Consider the following 22,827-nt stretch of genomic DNA (forward strand, 5'->3'; position numbering starts at 1 on the left):
AGTAGTAGCATGTATTATTTAGTTTGAGGGGACTGCCAACATTGAATATATGAATGTCGTCAAATTAGTAGCATGTATTATTTGGTTCGAGGAAACTACTATCATTGAAAATATGAATGTCGTCAATGTAGTAGTATGTATTATTTAGTTCGAGGGAACTACCAACATTTAATAAAGGAATGCCGTCAATGTAGTAGTATGTATTATTTAGTTCGAGGGAACTACCAACATTTAATAAAGAAATGCCGTCAATGTAGTGGCATGTATTATTTAGTTGAAGAGAGCATACATATTGAATATTGTCAAACACAGTGAAAAATATTTGATTGCATTATTGGGTTGGGTGTGTGTGGCCATCGGATGCAGAATTTTAGATTAAGCCAGTTCACAATTAGGCCGCCATTTACCATGAAGCAATACAAGGTCGAATGTAGCATGGTACCTGGCTCTATTCTGTTCCTATGTACTGAATATCAGCTTGCTGTGTTTTGGTATTTTTCAAGGCAAATTGACCAGAAAAGTGAGTTTAATTTTAATTTTTCATATGTAAATACTTATGCGGAGCTACTGTAGTGGCTTTTTCTTTCCGATTATGAAAATGTGTGTTTCTGTCGACCATCGTTAAGATATTTAAAAAGTAGCTAAAACGTTTCTTCATAACATTTATTTTTATAAATGTTGTTTGAAATTGAAGATTATGATTTGTATTTTATCTTTTACCCACAGAATAGCGTTTATACAGTAGTTTCTGTGTTACTTCCTGGGTAACATTTTCTTCCTGAAATGTGAGAATTGTTAACCTTTTTAGTCTCTTTTGACTGAGATTTTCCTAATGAATCTGGTATACTAAGTTAAGTTACTGTGCATACGAAACATATAAAATGTCTTCAAGGAAGAATATTGTAATATAATTCCGATTACGAGGATGTCAATAAAGTTTTCTGGATGCATGTTTTTTTGTGATGTGGTTACTAAGCTGCTACGTATACTAAATTAAGTTATAGCTTGTCAGGTTATAGTCAACTGATAGTAGTGTTTCCGTATCTTGATATGCAAAATGGAAGTATATGTATATCATCAAATCATATTATGGAATATGTCTTTCTATTGTTTGAACAAATGATGCAGTCTGAATTTGAATTAGAATCATGTACATTTAATCCCAAGAAGACATCTTTTGATGAAAAATTTACTGAAATATTACAATAATTGTCAAGGGCAAATTCAAGATCGCGATGCACTGGAGAGACATGAATACAATTTTAAAACAAATAAAGCAGTGTTTCAGGAAAATTGTGACAAAAAGTACTTATCAGTATCGACTATATTACGTATATTTAAAAAACCTTTTTGTAGTGGAAATTTTATTAATCAGTCTGTATTTACAATTTCTGAGTGATACATCATAAGTAGTAATGAAATGTAGTTTGAAATAATACTCAAAATTTAGATTTGTGCCAAAAATCTTTCCACTTTTCAACACAGGTTTGAGTTATTAGGTTTAACCTATACATTTTCTCTACGATTTCTGAGTAAGCTCTTTTAATATGGATAAGGGTAGATTCATTTTCATTATCTCTGCTATTCAAGGAAACTAACCAATTTCTAGGAATAGCATCAATAAGACTGAAATATTTTAAAAATTGATTTGATGATATGTTATATTTGTCCGAGAAAGTTTTAAAGGTGAGGAAATTGTCCCTATCATCCAGTACATCGGGAAGAAATACATACCACTCTGGTACCAACCTCTATAGAACATAGTTCGCTTTATTGACATTTATATATGAATGGAAGACGTTAAGAGCTTTGCAATTTCTGAGTGGTAGAGTAATTGTAAATAATTGTTTTGACTAATAAACTCATGGCAAGCAGTGCAAAAGGAAATTTAATTTCACTACTTTAATAAGTCTAATAATATATTTCAACTGTTTTACGGGCACTAGCAAAAGTAATATGATATCACTAATTGGTCGATTAAATGGTTTGTAAGCACAATATGTAGATTTCACGGTTTTTGACAAATGTTGTGTGAGCGCCACCCAGAGCCCACAGGAGTTATTCGTTCGTTTTAGTTGGAAGTCGAAGAAACCACGTTGGGGACTGTATCGTGACAACGTGAAGTAGAACCACAATTGTTTTTGCGAGAGTGTTATTGTGATTTAGGGAATCGCGCTTTATGATCAACGAAAGAGTAATGACAGAACAAACAAGACAAGACAATGAAATGGAAATTCTCGCGGCTTTACATGAAGAGCTACAACTCAATTAGGAAGATCTCAAGAGCGTGTACTACCATTGATAACCAAACATTTTGAAATCGTTCTCATAAATTGTGTATAAACTTTGCATTTCAGTTTCTGTAACATTCGAAATATATTTCTTGACCAATAAAGACAATGACGTATTTGTTCCATGCGGTTCCAAGTCCGGGAAGGTCACTATATCATCAGCCTTGATCTTGCGCAGCACGTGGTTGGCGTCACGTGTAAAGGTCTCGTACTTCCCGATAATATCGTAATGTACATCACAAGGCTTGCAAAGCTCTTCATACGTTTGCCAGTGAACGTCAATGTTTTTCTGGTGGCTTAAGACAAACCTCACAAAACTTTGAAACGTTTGTATCTTCGAATTTTTTCCATCAATTTTATCGCGATATGCGGACAGCAACCGTTCAAATGGATGCCTTACAAATATTATTTTTGTATATGTTTGAAGGCGCCGTACTCTACCTTCTAGATCAAAGCTTCCAAGTTGTTTGAATTTCTTTGTGTAAATACCCCATGTACTGTCCTTTATTTCAGCAGTGCTGTTGTAGCGCCCTCCCATTACCATCAGCACTCTTCGCCAATTTGATGTTGCAACTTTGGGAACAGGACAGTAAATCAGTTTATACTTGTCATCGACGTACATTTCATGGGACAACTGCAATTGTCTATAATTGTCTGTCTGTATTTTCCCACTTTCAGCAGCCATCATGTTTTGTTCACTAGCGTTTGAACAGTTCACATATTTATTAGAAACCTGTATATTAGTATTTTGCAGCTGGTGACATGTACATCGCAGAAATGACAGGCGTCTGCGCATGTCTGTTTCGATCATCCGGGTTCTAGATAAGTTCTGAAAAATAATTGTTCTCATATAATGGAAAATATATAAGGAAATATGATTATCATTGCATGTATAATGTAACAGAGGGTGAATGAAATTTGAAGTTATGGAATAGTAGAAATTATTAATTGTGGACGATGCTTTTTCCAACTAGTGTATAGAGAATTACAATGATCAAGTTCCAGTCAGCTAGTATACTGCTTGTAATTTTATCATCAACGTACGATTTAAAGTTACATTTTTATTACCCGGCAGGCGAGAATACCGTGAGTCAACAATACAGACTCCATCTTGCACTCAAAAAAGTGAGTTTGTGGACTAAACATAAAAAACAGATTCAGTTTCAATAATAATAAAAATTTGCATAGTTGGTACATGCAAACATTAGCCACACAAGCTAGCTAAATCAAACACACATAGTGCATTCTTCAATTATATACTCGCATCTGCATACACACCAATACTGTTTAGTATGTGTATTAATGCTATAAAAACGATTACGACAACATAATCCTCAAGCTACGTTGATGAAAAAAGTACGATTTTAAACACTAGAGGGCGCTCGGTTATTTTCTAAAAATACCTCTGGTCTAATCATATTCAAAAGAAAGTGGTAAAACACTTATAGCGCACGTTTTCTAATAAGAGATAATGGCCAAAATTAAAATGATTTGATGTAGTTTACTATGTCCTCTTCATAGGAGTAACTTGTAAATTTACCTTCAAAAACGTAAATGTATGAAACTGTTATTTTGGTTATTTTAAACTATACAATAACATTTTCTTATTTTGAACAATTTGCATTTTTTATATCATCTAAGACACCAGCGCAATATTTCCGCTCTTCTAATGCTCAGCCATATGACAGAAGTTTTGGCTGCTAAGAACCGGCCAAACAAATTTTGTCGAGTCAAGTGTTCACACAAATTATCCACACCTTAATCATAAAACAATCAGGCTGGTACTTTTAAGAAGGAGTTGGAAATAGCATCCACCCATCATCATTGCAAATTGGTGAAATGAACAAATCTGATAAAGGTCAACTCAAGGTACATTAAACATATTAAAACAACCGAGCTCATAGTTTTCAAGAAAAAATGGAAAAGGTAGTTGTTGGCGTATGGATGAACGAGAAGGAAAGGTCATATATATGAACAGCTTCCCTCTGTCATCTAGGACAACAGTGGAGATAAAATGAGTCATAGTAGAATTACAGAAATACCAAAGATAATATCAATGAAACGTACAGAATATGTAAATACTATTAGAAATACTATTCGTATATTATGATTCAACTCACATGTTCTGCATTTAATGATGAAGCTTGTTTATCTCTTAGCAAAATTCCACCAATCAAATTGCCTGCAAGTGACGTTGTGTTATATATTGGCATTTTTTCCAAGGTCAAATTGCTTGCATTTGATCGTGAGTGATAATCTAGAAGCGTTGCGTCTCTCAAATCGCCTGCAAATTATATTGAAAATCAGATTAATGCAGAATACAGACGTAGATTCCCATCATTACTGACCACATATGACCCCACTCACTAGATTTATCTTATTGACATGGCTTTATTAGTGCACAGCATTTGGTAAAAATAATTAACTATTTAGTCTCAATCTTTGATTCAGATTAAATGTAAATTTGGGTTTATCATTTAAGTATTCAAAATCAAAGGAAGCACAAACAGCTAGCCACAATTTGATTTGATTTACACCCTCTATCTCAATGTACCTACTGCTTTTGCGTCAGTGAATATTGGCTCGTTCATGTTAACATGAGACCGGTCACTGGTAGCATAGTGGTTGTCGCACCAGACTTATGATCGGTAGTTCAAATCCTACCTTAGGCTGAACATCAAAGGGTCGACCCCTACACTGGGTGAGTGTGCCGCAGACTCAATGGAAAGGCCAATTCCACTGGCCGAGATTCATTCACTAACGAATGCGACTTTGGTGGAACTTTGGTTAAGGTACGCAGGTGCTTGTGTTCGACCGGGCCTGGTTGACACCAGGATAGCGCAATAAAATTGCCATTTGATAGCGAGATGACCACACAGCCCTATCATGTAGTCCCAAACAGGAAATGACTTCTGTGGCAAAATGCACTATGTGTCAGCACTAGCACTTGCAATTTGCACTTACATAAAAGAAAAGTCAGGAGAGACAACAGTGACATTCAATGTCCGGAACATGAAAATCGTCCTAGATAAATCCATAATCACAATCTGTGGTATGAATCCTCTAATACAGACGAATAGTTTTAAATGTACTGTAGCGAATGAAAGGAGAGATTTTTAAAATTGAAACTCTTCTTTTATATTGTAGTTGCGATTATTTGATGTAAATGTGTTTAACTAAGTGAAGTGTCAACGTCAACTATAATTCACGTAATTCTCTGTCTCAATTTGGTCACGTTTCTTATTTTCAAACGGTCCTAACAATATATTGTTAGTTGGACGGAGTTATGTATTATATTATACCAGTATATTATTTGTGTCAAACCATCGATTTGATTTGTCCAAACACAAAATGTTCATATGCAATCAAGGATATATCTAAGCAATAATGACTACCCAAGCGCCATATTGGATGAGGAGTGGTGTATATGAATGATAATGTGTGAAGCAAGACGAACTTATACTGGGAAAGGCGTCGGTGGTACAGATCAGTTTGTAACGAACAGAGATGGTGATAACTGTCTCTGTTGACTAGTGGAATGGCAATTGAAATAGTACTTGCCTCATTCATTTGACAATTGAATACATTATATGGATGAATCGAATCTTGCATCACCTAAGACTTTGCAGCTAGAAGCGCTAATACATCCACGTGTGTACACTCGTGTTAACTCGTGTAAACTCGGTGTAGATGCTGACATTTTCATAATGGCATCAAATACGGATTCACCAATAGGAGAATTCAAGTAACAATTTTTTACTTTTATCCGCTACTGAAGACAGAAACCGTCGAAAATTGCTTTCTGTCTGTCATTTTGAAAAGTATTGTTTGTTTGTTTGTTTTCATACACTCAAACCTGCCATTCGTGTCACTGTGATTTGTTAGTCTTCCGAATAATATCATAACATATTTCGTCCCAGTTTCATAATATTGCGTTTTGACTATTTAGTTAATTTTGTTGGACTTTTCGACCTCGTCTGCCAAATTTTACATGATATCAAAGCAGATATACCGTTGTTGTCCTACACGGTTTGTTGTTAAGAAGACCGGGCTAGTTGATAACATCAGTAATCGTTTTTTTATGAATCCAAACTTTTTTTCTGGCAAATATGAAAGGACAAATTGACAATTGGTTTGGGGCACTATTTCAATCTAATTTTTTTTGTTTTAGATTTTGAAAATTCATAAGTTAATCATTATGGAAATGTTACGTACATGTTGGAAGTGATTTTAATTTTAGTATGCAGACTGTCTGAGAACAGTGACCACACATTCCGATAGGTCAGCGCTCACGCAACGAATTTTGTAACACATCTGCGGACTCGTCATTTCATCCTGCGCTGAAATACCAGGTTTCATCCTATACATACTTTATAATATTCAGCGTACATCATACATATTATTCTTACCGTTTCCCCGGCACCAATAATAATACCACATTACACAAGACAGCAGGCACATAACAGCCAGTCCTGAAACATGACATCGTTAATATTGTTTGAAAAACGCTCATAACTGCGTATTTCAAAAGATTTGTTCGTTTACGCACCGTTGCAAGCTAAGTCGAAAATCTGGTTCATTCTGTGAAGCTGATAAACTTAGAAACACCTCAAAAACTACACAAGACAGATTTAAAAACGCTTGCCAATTTTGATTCTTCTTTTATAAGCCATAAGTGTGGTTGTCTAACCAGTCAACAGTCTGAAAGTAAACAGTTCATCGTCTGGTACATAACTTAGTCTTTTGTTGTCACTGCATAATGTTTTAAAAATGTTTTACTGACTAACAAAGGCTTGTTCAATATAGATTCACTATATGCGAATCACCTCTGCTCAAAGATATAGTATAGAGTGAAGTAGAATACATTAAAACTGTCTAACAAAGGGGTATAACATATTTAACGACTTGATGCGAATCACCACTGCTCCATGATAAATAGTCTGGATCGAAAGGTCAGATCACAATACAAATTTAAAAACTGTACACGTATAGGTTTAACTGATATCAGGGTATACTCAGTATGAGTACTCGGTGCTAAATTTTATAGTGAGAACCACCGTTTTCTCTTTTCTTCATTCAGATCGACTAAAGCTCTAATGGATCAGGACTAGGGGTGAACTTGAAAACATTATTTCCAATTCAACCCGAGTGAGTATGGTTTCAACTACGTCTAAGCCAATATAAGTTAGGATAATGGCGTGCAGAAAAACTGAAAGCTGTAATAATGTTGACATGAAAAACTGTATCTCAATCTAGAAGTAAAAATACTTGACATCTATGGTTATTATCAACGCAGTAATTTTGCAATATAAATAAAGCCAAGGTTTTATGAGATAATTGATAGTGTTATTAAATAAATAAATAAATAAATAAATAAATAAATAAATAAATAAATAAATAAATAAATAAATAAATAAATAAATAAATTAATTAATTAATTAATTAATTAATTAATCATTCAATTAGACTTGCACGAGGTGATAATCCCTCAATGCTTTATCGGATATAGGCAGAAGTACGGACGCGCCTACATAGGCCAAGCCAACGCATGTACTTGAAATACAAATGAAAAATCAGTCATGTTTAACAGTATGCTATAGTTTATATAGCAAAGCCCTGCATTATAATATGTATACCAGGTGTGTGTGAAAAAGATCCTAAGGGGAATGCTGGACAGTGGAGAATCAGGGAATTAAACAGTTCATATGTTGCCCATATTGCATTAGTTAAACATGAAGCTATTCATGAAGTCTAAGCACTGCCCAGGATAGAATAGATCATGGATGCACAAGGGTGCTGAATGGTTCTCAACTGTTGACGTAAAAATTGGTTACTGGCAAATGAGGGGCTAATCTGCACTGGCTCGGAAGGTTGTAAATGATTAGCTAGTTTGAATTTGCATAACAATACTGACAATGAACGTGCATTCAACACCACAAGTTTTTTGTTTTTTTAGCCAATCAGAATTCATCTTCCGAGCCAGTGCAGATCAGCCGCAAATGAGTATGGATGAGTGTGACATTGTCCCGCCAGTTGAGTGCAACAGTCTTCCTGTGGGTCTTTCAGGCAATGCTAGCCCCTTTGTATTTATTTACTTACACCAGATAATCTAAATGAAAGTGTTCAAATTCAAATTTACATTATTCATATGTAAAGAGAAACAGCCCCTTTCAAATGGTGATGGGAAGTGTCTTGCTGACTTGGCAATTAGGACATGTCTAGTGTAACAAAATGATGTGGTTGTATGTAGTGTCTCATTCCTTGAAAATCTTGAGAGGCTGAGACAATTGTTTGAAGGTTGTAGCTAATAAATGTCAATTTTTCAGGAAAGAGGTGAAGGGCATAATGTTCCCAAAGATGGAGTACGGATAGATTTTGCCATGACTGTAGCCCTGCAGGTATGGCTAATGCCAGAAAAAGATGTGAAAACAATCATGAGTGAAGAATGTTACTAAAATAGCAATGCCCTTGTATGGAATTACTATTGGTTTATATATCACGTGAGGTAATAAAAACAAAAATGCAGTCCATAAGCCTGAGTTCGAGTGAACTGTGGAGTGCAAATATCCATTTGCGACCACCAGCTGAGCCCAAGAAAGAGGTTATGACATCTGAGAAGTGATTGCTGTATACCGGAGTCAGTTGGTGGTTACAATGCCAGGTGCGGAGTTTTGTGTGTAGCATCACCTGCAGTGCCTCAGCATTAGCTGAACCAAGTTCTTATGGTTGTCAAGTGCCCCTACAGATATGATACCTGACATGTGGTTAAAGAAGCAACAATGGGGACCAGTGGTTGAAAGAGTGTACAAGTTCTTTGAATGGGTGCAGACTTGATAACAGAGAACACATAGCTGAGCAAGCTGATGTGGAGACTGCCCTTCAGGAATGGGAAAAGCTGGATTTGAGAAATAGTGTGCTGCACAGATCCAGTAAAGCTGATGATGCACTGAAAGATGACAAGAGATGTGGCGAGAAAAGTGCAATTCTATAAAAGTGTGCCAGGTGCGATATTACGATAGACATATGAGGCAAGTTATAAGGAAGTCATTATCCAACTGAATAATGGTCCGAAGCGGAACATGACAGCAAGCTATTAATTCCTTTACAGGATATGAAGCTGAAACAGGGAAGAACAGGGATTGCATGCAGAATCTGAACAGGTGGGGGCACAACAAAGTTTAAAACACTGACAGCTAGTACTGAACAGGGAAGAAGTGGAATGTCACATTATGGTAGTAAATTCCATGTACTCTGATTGTTGTCTAGTTATGATATTACGTAATATTCAACATGATGAACATCAATGAAAAGGCCTTCATTGCAATTTGAATCACTCTGTGCCATAACTTGACATGTCACAATGAGTTCACTTAGTCATATGCTGAGCACTAAAGAATCATATGTTATTACGCTGATTAATTATTATTGTAATTATTATTAGTATTATTAAAATGATTTTGTGCAATCTATTTCATTCAGTAGTAGCATTTGCCGCCCCCGGAGTACAAACAAACTTAATGGTCCAATTAAGGTCCATTTAGTAAAGTGTTCTATATGACTTAAGTACGATTGAACAACCCATAACGGGCATTGAAAGCATCATTTTGTCTGTGTGTGAATCAACTGCATGTATTCTTACACTAAAGATGGAAAATATCGCAATCTACATTTCACAACATTTGCGTGTGAAAATTAAAAAACTACAGTTAAAGAATAATTTATTGACAATTTATTAGGCGTTTCATGGATCTGCACATTGTTTCAACAACTATTAATGAATTAATTATTCCTTGTAAAATATTCTAATTTAACTTTGTATTTTATATGTATATTTTAATAAACCTGTCGAAATGTTTAGCAAAACTTGGCACTTATCGTTGTAGTTGTGTTGTAGACATTGCATACTATTAGATATGCTAATGAATCATCAATATGTACAATACAATAGAAAGGCATAGCACATTATCCAAATATTGAATTGTATACTAGCACTCCCACTACGAGATATTGGTGGCTCTTTCATCTCCACTTTCTGAGCAACAAATTTGCTGTGTAAACCAAACGGCAAAAGTTCAGGCGAAATCGCCCTGCCGATCTCGGAGAAATCCTTCGCATCCAGCACTATGACCATTCCTGTAAAACGAACGTAAGTCATTAGATTGAATACGTAAAACATAATGTAACTCGAATAAACTATTGTAAATAATGTTTGTATTCAGGCTTCGTGAATGATTGACAGTTACTGTTCATCAACTACATAAACATCTTGTATTAACATGGCCATCATATATTACATCGGTTTAGAATACAAATCTAGCGTTACCTGTCTCAGTATGTGTGTCCAGTACACCGACAAGTACAACACCATCGTCTTCGTCAACGGCGTCAAGAGTATGAACAAATATTGGCTCACTTGTTATCAAACCATTGTATGGACCCCAATACAGTGCTGCTTTTGTTTCCACGTTCAACTGTGTGCAATTAATAGATTCATAACTAAATGATATGAGTATAAATATAATATAATTGGGGTTCGTGTTTAAGTAAATATAAAGTCGACGTCAGCACACCTGTGCATAACTTGAGATTGAATTAAGGTAGCGAGAAGGGAAATTTTCACTTTTTTTTGATTTTTCAAAAATTGATAAAACGGTTACTTCAGACCTTGATACATCATCCCAGGTTTACAAAAGATCGACATTGCAAAATAACGTTGCTTAAATTAGTGTTTTAAAACGCTAGAAGAAAAGACTACAACTGCCGTTTCATGCATATTTGCATAATGTTTATCTTTGGAAGGGTTTCAATGATAACATCTTATCTGTATACTCTGTTGTTGACGATTCTGATGTAACGGATGATAAGCTTCCAGTTGCAAACAATGCGTGTTTATCTAACGTCCATTGCCAGCATCATTGTCAGTCGTGACTTCGTCGGAGAAACATGGTCATACAGTCCGGGCATACAGTACTCCTTTCGTCCAACCTTCCGCTTTTACATCGACCGCTTATCGCTTAATTTCCGACCATGCGGTCTTGTCCGACCGAAAACCGACCGCATTTTAATCGCGTTTTTTTCCGCTAGCTCGCTCATTGAAACACCGACCGCTTACCCAAACACGGATCACTGGCACATGAGTGGTCGAAATGGTGGTTTTGATAGTAAATTTTGAACATACAACTAGTATTACCGGTAACTATTATTAAATTCTGAACGACACCTCAAATCTAATAGTTGTATGACACTTGTATCGTGAAAGCAACTGAACTGTGACCTCTTGTTACATGTTTTGGGTGCTTGTTCTATTTTTTATTATTTTAATGACAGTTACGTGAAAAAAGCATAGGTAACTCATTTTGACAGAGTAGAGAAACGAGGAAATGTTAATGATTAATTCCAAAAATAACGATACCGAATCCACGTCGGTCCATGTCTGGTAAAATTTGACATTCAATTTTCAAAAATAAGTCACGATCATTGAATGAGTTCAGTCTATACCGTACCGTAAAAGTGTTCCCACAACAAATATTTTTGACTAAAAACGGCCACATGCCCTGAAAAAATCGAACAGAGCTTGACATGTATGAATAATTTATTGGGCTTAAAAGAACGTGTCAAATTTAGTTATAGTCATAAATATTTGGTGGCCAGTCGATGAACAATTCGTAACTCAGGATTCACACGGAAGTCCTTCAGGGCTGAAAATCATCGACCCTACTCTGGTTTACTTTATTTCCCAACTCGCAGAGAAAACTGATTCGCCGTGGACTCTAAATGTATCTAAGCCTAGTATTTTCTTTCTGAACTGAGGTCAAATTCCATCCGTTTGTCAAAATATACCGATGTTTTTCAAAGAATTTTGAAGCCGGTCACAGCACAAAAACACTATGTGAATCGACGCCGGAAATTGGATGGTACGACGACCTTTCAATTAGCGTCAAATATGCTTTGTTACAACATCATTGATTGGTTGAAAGTCACATGATCGGAGCACAACCTGGGTCACAGAACCATATTTGTCCGTATTATCAACAGGACAAACTCGCAAAAGAACCACACCCACATTTTCAATCTTTTTTAGAGCGGAAGTTGCCAACAAATGTCAAAAAAAACGTGAATTTCGTGGATTCGAATAAAATAAAGCAAGCGATTGATAAGAATGATTATTAATATTTTCCCCGATGCTCTTCGAATTTTTAGTTGTTGTTTTTTATTTCAAGGTAAGAAATGGCTAGTTGCATCGACTTCAAGGCGGTTGTTTCACCGCGAACAACTCCAGCTCTGTTGTAGTTTTGCGATGTAATTAAAATATATATTATAATAATAATAGTACTTGTTAAATTATTTGGGGTCTCAGCCCACAAATTACGGACATGATCCCCATGAATTACGGTAAATGTTTGTCCCGTTTCGGCTGATTGTGTTGATCGACGCCCTTCCTAAATTCAGTATGGAGAAACCAACTGGGATCGACATTCCAAACAAATTATTGGGACACGGTAAACAGACATTCCAAACAATCAAAATTATCAACGAAAACGAGATTTTTCTAGATATTTACAGACATACTGTCATTAAAAACATATGTAAAATTAACAAATACACAAAGAGGTGTAATATAAGGTTTTATTTTAGGCTTAGAAATATTTCCTTTCACTCAGCCCTTGCATGAAACTGCCATTTAGCTTCATGGTCCTTCAGCTTGTCTTTGCCTCGGGGAAAAACAACAATAATTATACAAAACACATTGCGAAGACTCGACAATCAGGAAAGAAAACCCAGACAACATGTCGTACTTGTGTTGAAATACATTTTGTATTACACGTCAGAATATTGTTCAACATAAAATATTCAGTCCAAGCCAAATCGAGGTCAAAGGGTCAGATTGCGTGCATATAATTATAGATAGTTAAAACAAAAAGTATTTGAACTTTTGTCAGCTGTTGAACATTCATAAAAACCAGAAAGACAATTATAAGACAATGTGAACCTCGGAAATGTTTCTATTAATCCTAATTTCAAATGCGCGCGAGCGAGCGAGCGGGCGGTGATGTTTCTGGGTTTGCGCGGTCAAAAATAAAGCGGAAATTGTCCGGTCGAATTCAACGAGCGGTCGCAAAAGCGAGTGAAAAAGGTGATTGGAAAGCGGAAGCGGGTGGGAGGTTGTGCGAAATAAGTACTGTAACTTTGCGCAACTTTCTTTTAAATCGTTTTATTTTCCAAGTCAATTATCTATTTTACTAATACCATTTTTATAACGCAATGGCGAAGAAAAGAAAACGTTGACAGACGAGGCAAAGAAAAATCTGCCACTCAGTGTCGCAGCCTGAAACAGCATTTTTTTTCAAACATCGGCCATTTTGTTTCACAATGAAAACCGTTTTATTAGATCTCTTATCAGAGACACTTGAAGGATTAGCATGTTTGTAAACTGTCAGCGTGTACAGTGGGACAGTAATGTTTGTCAGAGGATTATCCCTCGTTGTGCGTTTGCATAACAATGGAAACCCGAACGTTCCTGGAGTACGGACTCAAATGCCAGCAGTTTTCTTCATTTTTCACGCTCGAGCATGAAATTATTCATTATCTGACACTCTTTATGAGTTCTATGATATCAGAGGTTAATATTTTTGGCCATTTTAGTGTATATTTATAATAATGCAGCAAATGTGTTTCATTAACCAAAACTGTTTTTCGCGTTTTTCTCGAGTTGAGGTTTTGACTGAGTACGACTCATTGGGACCGCCGCCAAATGAAGTGCGTTCGGACTAGGACATTCAAACTCGCAGTTATCGTTCAAAAGATAATGATGGTGCGAAATATGTCTGGGTTTTTAAAGAAAATGCTTTGTCACAGAATAATAGTCTGTTAAAGGTGCCAAGTATGAAATAATTTGGGGACAAAAAAACAAACCTGCATAGAAATCGGAATAATAGGTCTTTTGATTACCGGGGACACATTTCAATGGATTTGATTACGGACAATGCATGACGTAAATTTCACCAGGAAATTCCGCAGTGTGCTCTCGCAATCGCGGACTTAGTCATTTTTACAAGGTTCACCATTTTTGATGTCACGTGATAATTATGTAAACAATGACTGTCCAGTTTGTGCGAACTTGTACCTCTATACTTAGTCTTTTGAAATATATAAGCTAAATTACTGTTCTGAACGAGACAACAGACAGAGAATGTTTTATTCGAAAACGTCACAAAACCTTCTCGCTACCTTAATACCAAATTATTATGAACATTTAGAACTCCGGTCCCATAAACCTATGTAAATGAATTATTCATTATTCAGTAAAACGACACCAAGTTGATGTTATGTCCCACAGTCACGGTTATTGGGTACAGGGTATTTATTTAATTTATATAACATATACATGTTCGTGGGCACTTGCAGTCCTTTATTTTGTTTCACATTTTGTATATGTAGACAGTAATGGTTTAACGCTGTTTACATTTTGGAATTTTACCCCAAGTGGAACATACTAAAGATACTCTTAATTTGCATAACTCACAAGGCTATAAATAAATATTAGAAAATATAATCAGTGTAAAAGGCGACGTCAGATACTACTAGTATTACATTTACTTTACCACTAATTTACATATTGCAAAGCAATAATCGTTCCGTTGATGTGATAGATGTGACCATTTTGTAAGTGCCCATAAAAGCTGTACTGGGTGAACGATTATACACATAACTCATTCTCCCAACTTGTATTTTGTAGTTATTAAGGAAAGTTTGAAGTTGATTAGCTTATATGATTTTACTAAGATTCCTGTGCAACTTCCACGTGCTCTTGTAGTTTTGCTCATTGAATTGTGGATGGTACGTTTAATTCACTTAATCCTTGAAAATTACAATTGATAGTTGCACTAGAATTTCATAACAAAACAGACTCCCATATTTGAAGATGATCAGATAAAAAATGTTTGAGTTAGTGTAACCAAAAGAATAAAACTATTTTAATTGAAATTTAAAGAATATTTTGGAAAAATAAACATACAACATGTACCATATTTCAATTTGGCTGAGTTCGTGAGCTAGTTAATATAATATCCAAGTTGAAAGGTAGGAAAAATAAATGTTTGTGTTATTGTAACCATACGACAAAAAATGACACGAAGTCAACGACGACAACAACAAGAACATCAACAACGAAGACAAACATTATTCCCTAAACGTACATTTGACATCATTTCTGGGAGCTAGTCGAATTTGAAACCCCTTCACCAACTGAATTACCAAAACGTAGATAATACATTTGATAAACTCATGGATGCCATGGTCTTTTAAAATGTGTAGCATGTTCTGTATGTGATAAAGCTGCATTTAAAAAAAACAACAAAAAAAACAAGCAAAAACCAAATTCTCACGAACCTGCGTTTATACATTAACACCTTCAATTCATTATTGAGGTGGTACATTTTGTTGCAGTCGTAGATAGTTTCTCATAGCGGATGCTTAAAATCTGAAGAAATTTGTGACTTAACTGCGGAATCACAATTTCTTTAGTTTGTGACGAAAGTGAGGCTGTACACCAAGCGAATTTGAATAGCAAACAATAGGTTGTTAGCATCCATGTAATAATCGATGTTTACTGACAAAAGATAACACTGCGAGAAGAACAACAGCAGGAAAACAGTTCTTGTTCATTACTGCCACTGGCGGGATTTAAACACATACGTATCATGCCAAAGAGACAACGGGCTCATTGTATTCCCATTGACCTTGTATCGTTGCGATCACTAAACTGCATTGTACCATCCCTGTATAGCATACAAACAATTTATCAACTTACCTTGATAACCGTATTTGGTACTGGGTCTAACCCTGCCATGTACGCATACGTGTAGGGTTTAGTGTTATAATTATAATAGTTGATGGTTGAAAAATCAACAACTTGATAGCCCGATGGATAGAGATCAATTCTGTCAATAAGCATCCAATCGTTCATATCAACTACAAACCGCTCTACCACTGTTCTCTTTGTGCCCTAGATAAAAACAATGATTGTAATATTGCGAAACTTAGTCAGAAAGTTTGTCAAATTGTAATAACAGCTATAGGCAGATCGCCAACATTTAATGTATAGTTGTGCTCAAAAATATTTGTTTGCATGCAACATTGCAAATTGATGTTTATGAAATAACTTACTGGTCCTGCTACAATTTCTTCCAAATCGAAATATCTGTATACATCCCACGAGTATGTCAACATATCTAAGTACATTTTGCCATCCAGTTCATAAGAATTGAGCTGCAACACACAAATTAATCATCAATTATTTTGTTTATCCACATGTATATATCTCAATAGTGATAGCTTATTATCATGATTCTTTACTTTTTCATCAATCGATATTTTCCCATTATACAATCGTCAGATAATGGACAAAACACAGAATTATTCGAAGAGTTAACTCTGCTTTTGTATGTTATATCAAAAAACAATATTCGTATTCGTATAATACATGGCGGACTATAGCATGTTCAATCAAAATATAAAAATCTTTGCAATTTTTTTTCCGAATTATTTGTGTAAACAAAATTTAAATAAATTTCAAATTGCAGAGGCGGCGGGACAAAATTTGGTATGGTGGGGCGACATCTGCTCACTATCCCTGCATTTTTAGAGGCAAATTTTGCTGACACAAAAAGTTTCAGCTTGGTTTGGGGGAGACGCCGGTGCCACCGCCACTGAATTTTGATGTTTCCAGTATATACATTTTATAATAATGAATTTATATGGATAATGCTCAGAATAAATTATCGTGCTACTGGCACATAAATTTTCACACATCATGTTGAGATTTGAGAATGTGAACTGCACTGATAACATTCAGTTTTAGGCCATGGTATAGAAGAAAACTACGTCAGAATACAAGCCAATCATCTGTATAGCTTAATTGAGTTATTGTGTTAAACTGATCATTCGGCATATAAAAATATATATAATATATCGCCTGATAAATTAACTATAATGTTAACTGATGTATCTAAAATAATGTTCAGCCATATATCAGTTGTCCAGTCTTTTATACCTGATGTGTTATAAACAACCCATCTGGTGTGGAGAATTCGCCTACTACTTCATTGGTTTTACGGCTTATGAAAACAAATCTCGTCGGAATATCTGATCGAAATTCATAACCGGTCAGGAAGGTGGGCAGTACTGGGTCATCTGGGTCCGTCACTGAAATAGGAAATTTGCAGTCAATAGTTTATGTTATGAACTCTCTACCAAGTACAATTGATAACATGTTCAATGGAAATAAACATTTATTTTAAAACAAAATTCAACACAATATATATATGTTGTTGAGCCTGTTTTCTTATCTCCCTCGGAAGTCACGAGCAAGAACTGATCAACCAGTGGTTTTAATGAATGCACAGTGTAAAATTGTTGGGAGTCCAATATAAGACTAACGTGAAACCTTATACACCTAGATTTGGGTGAGGTACCACAACGTAGTCACATAGCGACACTTGATGTGATGGCACTCTACACCATAATACCTAGTATTACAGAAGCCAGTAGTGCTTGCCAGAAAGCCGTTGAACTTAGACATGTTCAACTTCCACCCACTTCTAACAATATAAATTGGCTAACAATTATACCTAATAACAATAGTTTTCAGTTTAACAACAATAACTAATGCGTCTGGCAATATATGGACATAACTCCACACATTACTATTATCATGTGCACCATCATCCAACCACTTCGTATAATTTATGTTTCATAGATGACATATTCACCATATTTGCATACTATTTTATAAATATTATGATTTCAACTACCGATCGCACGAGACCATTACATATACTATATTACACTCAGATGTCAAAGTTCATATTTATCCGACATTAAGTTGATCTGAGATGGAATTGTTGTCAACGTTCAGTACGTAAAGATGAGAACGTGTTACTTGTTTAATATTGAAGTTTTTGATGTTAAATATGTCAATATTCACTCAAAACTAGCATTTAATAGAGTACCATAACTACAAAATAAATTATCACATAACATGCAACATTACAAACGCAATATATTTAATCGCATGCAAACAATGTCAAAAACAATACGTAGGGGAGACAAAGACACAACTGAGAACCAAATTTACCAACCATTTTGCAAAAGTATTTCAATAGCATCAACCATCCTAAAAACGACATGTCATTTATAAGCATAATCAAAATAAATAAATAAGACAACAAGCTACGCAAGAAATAGAATCTATTTCGATAGAAAAATGGCTGCAAGAAAACTACCCATACACTAAGGAATCAATACTGGACAGTGGGCGAGCATCATACGCTAAGAGCCACCTATCAGCTACTATCGGACACTCCTACACCTGCGGCATGATATTTTACACCATTTGTAGTCACCGAAGAAGCCAACTTTTAGGGGAGAAAGGTTGACTCCATTCAATCAAGTGAGCAGTAAACATACAGAGTGTTGAGATGCAATTCCAGCGTATACACTGTAATATACATTGTGCTGTATGCGTAAAATTCCGTTCAGAAAATGTGCGAATTCTTAGCCGCTTTTTTGAATTATTCCTACGTGGCAATAATGTTTTTCAAAGGGAATCCCGCACTATGATCTCCCGAACCAGTTGAATTTTACAATGTCTATACATTGTGTTCCAACAATTACATAGCTTTAAAGACATGTAATAATGAATATTAATGTTGAATATGGAAACCACGGTAACAAATGTACATCGATTGAAAAAAAAACCATGAATGATAAGCAAGTACACATATGTTAAAGATTTAAGTCCATGATAAATAACAGAATTGTTTTGTGAAAAAAAAGTGAGGAATAATTGTTTATTCAGTCCTTTACTTGTTTATTCTGTAAAAAAATGTCTGATTTTTTGGTTATATCATTTTGTTATACAAATACAAATATAGTAAACAATATAGTCAACTCACGTAGGTTTTTGCATACATCCATGAAAAAATTCGATGTTGGAATAATAAAATAATTTTCAGTTATAGCAAAAGAATGGAGGTAACCACCGGGTAGATCAAAGTCGGGGTAACCATCATCCACGCACTGGCTCAGATTGAAGGGACCGCCTGCTAAGTAAGACGCTAATGGTATCCGTTCGTCATTCTGGATTTTATACACCATTCGCCTTTGAATATATTAATAAATAACATTTATTTACGACACAACAGAAAAGCTTAATAAATAAATTATTTAATTAATTAATTGTGTTGTACAAACACAATTATATTGACGCATCAGTTGTTTGTGGTTTATTTTTGGAAATCGTTTTCGGACACGTTATTTTTTACATTTGAATTTGTGGGCAATTCACTCATCTCGGACACATCCACACAAAACATGGTCTCATGCCTATTGAGCATTTGTTTGCAGAGCCAGTGCGACCTCTGTGACACAACAAAAATATGCACTTATATACAATATATCTTACTTTATATTATACATACCACGCATTGATGTTTTCACTATCACGAATATCAAACATGAGTGCAGAACTATACAGTGTTACACCGTCAGCATCAGTGTGTTCGTGTGCCGGATTATTCAAGTTCACCATATATGGAGGCAGCCCGAAGTTAACATCTTTGAACGGATATGTTCCCTTGGTGTCAAGAGTCTCAAGATCGATCCATAGTCCTATGAATGACATGTTAACTTGTATATATTCAAGCACAGACAACAAAGAAATTACATACAATAGATTTGCGAGAAATTTAGCCTTGCGCTGTGGTCAAATATACGTCAAAACAAACAAAATGAATTGTGCGTTTAATGTGCCTCGTTCGTCGTGCTTTTGTAGCTTAAAAGCGCTGTATATGTCTTATTGAAACCATGTCCAACATAACTCCATAGCTTTATCTCAACATAGCCTTAACCAACGTAGCTTTAACTCCAATATTACAACCCAATATTTGTCGTGTTTTACCACCGTAGTCGCACAGTCCTAATGCATAGACATAAATATTTTGAAAACTATACAGGTAACTAACCGAAACTAGCTTCTGTCACGGTTTCGACATTATCTCCAATCTTCCAGAAAGCAATATTTGGATTAAGGGCAGAATAATCGTTGAAAACGGACCATTTCTCGAACTGTTCCTGGTGCTACATGAGAACGTGAACTCAGATTAATAGTAAAGACTGATTGAAACATTGTGTTTCTTTATAAGTCAGCGTGAGGTTAGGTTCAGTAATGTGAAAATGGTGTAGATATGTGGGACATTTCTTTCAAATCGACTATATCAAATCTGTAAAAAGCAGTTAACAATGTCATTGAATGAAGACTACAAATGAAAAGAATATCGATGATGTCAACTGCGCATGCGTCACTTGGACTAATTTACATCATTACTTTACTGGTATAACGAAGGCTGTGCGATTTATTTTAATGAATTTTCAATTCCTATCACAATTCAAGTGACCGAGTACTCCTGTTCACTCAGATACGATTTGACTATGCATTAACTAACTATGCATTTAACTATACATACAATAGGAGAATACGTCGTTGCCCAGGCGACCTTAGATACGTCCATATCCCACTCATAATAATCCCACGTTTTATAGCTTTGAGTCAAATAAAATCTGGAAAAAATTAACATACACCAATGTAATGCGGTTGCACAGAAAATGCCTGCAAATTTGTCTACAAATAGCATAAATCTAGCTTTATGTTGACACATAGTATTCACAGCTTGTGATAATGGATCAGTTTTGATGTTTTTTTATATTTTTACTGTGTTATTACAATTTATTTTTTATTGTTACGTAATAGTTTTGTATTTATCCAGAATCAGATTTATTCTTCAAGTTAGATAAAGTTGTGTTAAAGGAAGGTTACACCGCGTATGTTTGACATTTGTGTTGATAAACATTGATTTAGCCAGAATCCACGGCGCTTTTCTAAAAAAAATACCAGTACTATTTTTGACCTGGGTGCAACGTGCACTAAATACCACCGGTGACTCTTTCTTTACCTTCCAACCACCAAGGAAATTGTATAGTTAAAGCTTAGAAACGTATTTGTTTATACTCGTTGATCTGCGCAATAGTCAAAATCGCCATCTTGTTTCATGTGAGACTCATATCTCGTGTATGCGTGGCGCGACGACTACCATTCAAGCTATCAATTTATACTTTGATTTGATTTCAAACATACACCCTGAAAGACGTGAGGCTGAATATAAATAGATATTATTGATATTGAGCATAAAAGAGAACAACACAATATCGTAAAAATTGTACAGGCAAGGTGTTGTAGAAGCTGCCATCTATTCATGAATTGCGTGTGAATTCCAAAATGAACTTTGCAATTTGTATATATCAAAAAGTAACTAAATGATTGAGCAATACACTCACACAACTCTAAGAAGAATTTTAAATCGTGACATATCGATTATCATTCTGTCACATCAATCGAAGTCATATTTATTTTTTGACATGTTCATCTAACTGTACTATCAACAATAACGAAAATATGGGGGCAAAATATCAGGAATAAATAAAACGTTGCTGTTAAGTTTCAATCTTGCGATCTCAGAACAAAACACGCGTCATTATAGGATGCCTGGTCTAACACGAGACAATGCAAGTTAACTCGCTAGTTGAGACCTAATCGCGATTTAATCATTTTATTACTGCAGAGAATGTGGGTGAATCGATTGATATATAACATACTTAGTTCCGTATTCCACCATACCATCACGCATTTTAAACGATGCCACTCTTCCTAATCCATCAAACGCGTGGGTAATTTTGGATCCAAGTTCAGGGTTACTCCAGTTACCATATGTACCACCAGACTGCTTTAAAAAGTACCCTGTAAAATTTGGTAAATGTACGTTACTACAAAATTACGTTTTAATCACGACTTTATTAACTAATTGTATTCATGAGTTTATGCGTAACACTAAAGGGCGGCAGTCGTCGCGCCGCGTCCTGTTCGATATGGGACTCATAGCGACGTATACAACGCGTGTAAAATACATTGTTTATTTACATAAAATCCGAACACGCGCTGCGCGACGACCACCGCCCTTTAAATACTTGTCATACCTTCAATCCAGTCTGGTATCTCCCCATGTATTTCAGTCGGCATATACGGTCTTTCCCTCGAGATTGTCCCGAAGTAAGTATCGTATATGTTGTCTGGTACATCCCAGCAATTTGCCATAGATGCAAACAGACATGACACAATCATTTTGAATAGCAAACGAGATAACATCCTGAAAGCAATATGACATATGTTAACAGGAGTAAGTAAGGTAAACGTGTTTAATGCTTCTGTTAACACATAACATATTAAGTGCAACGCTTAAAATCTCAGACGAGGTCGGTAATGTTATCAGTTCTTTTTAATGTGTACACTGGCTTCAAAATACGTTGCGCCAACGAATTTCATGACGTGTGTTTTACATTAAACAAGTCAGCACAGGTTTAATTATGTTATTATACAATGCACGGCTTCGAAACAGTGTTTGAACTCAGATGCCAAGGATTGCGT

At 35.4% G+C, this 22,827-nt stretch overlaps 1 protein-coding gene and 1 pseudogene across 1 annotated transcript; both read right to left on the reverse strand.

The window, feature by feature from the left end:
- Positions 1-2,292: 2,292 nt before the first annotated feature.
- On the reverse strand, positions 2,293-2,976 carry LOC146734558 (carbohydrate sulfotransferase 9 pseudogene; annotated as a pseudogene).
- Positions 2,977-10,218: 7,242 nt separating this feature from the next.
- LOC146734559 (beta,beta-carotene 15,15'-dioxygenase-like) lies at positions 10,219-22,524 on the reverse strand. Its single transcript, XM_085507521.1, has 11 exons — positions 22,380-22,524; positions 22,002-22,143; positions 20,816-20,909; positions 20,315-20,429; positions 19,772-19,961; positions 19,247-19,452; positions 17,344-17,495; positions 16,458-16,559; positions 16,102-16,296; positions 10,615-10,762; positions 10,219-10,424 (listed from the first exon to the last, which is right to left on the reverse strand). The coding sequence occupies exons 1-11, from the start codon at positions 22,522-22,524 to the stop codon at positions 10,219-10,221; spliced, it is 1,695 nt and encodes a 564-aa protein (XP_085363647.1).
- Positions 22,525-22,827: the final 303 nt, after the last annotated feature.

This window comes from Saccoglossus kowalevskii, chromosome 14 (assembly GCF_978046115.1).
Source record: "Saccoglossus kowalevskii chromosome 14, keSacKowa6.1, whole genome shotgun sequence".
In the NCBI taxonomy this organism is placed as follows: domain Eukaryota; kingdom Metazoa; phylum Hemichordata; class Enteropneusta; family Harrimaniidae; genus Saccoglossus; species Saccoglossus kowalevskii.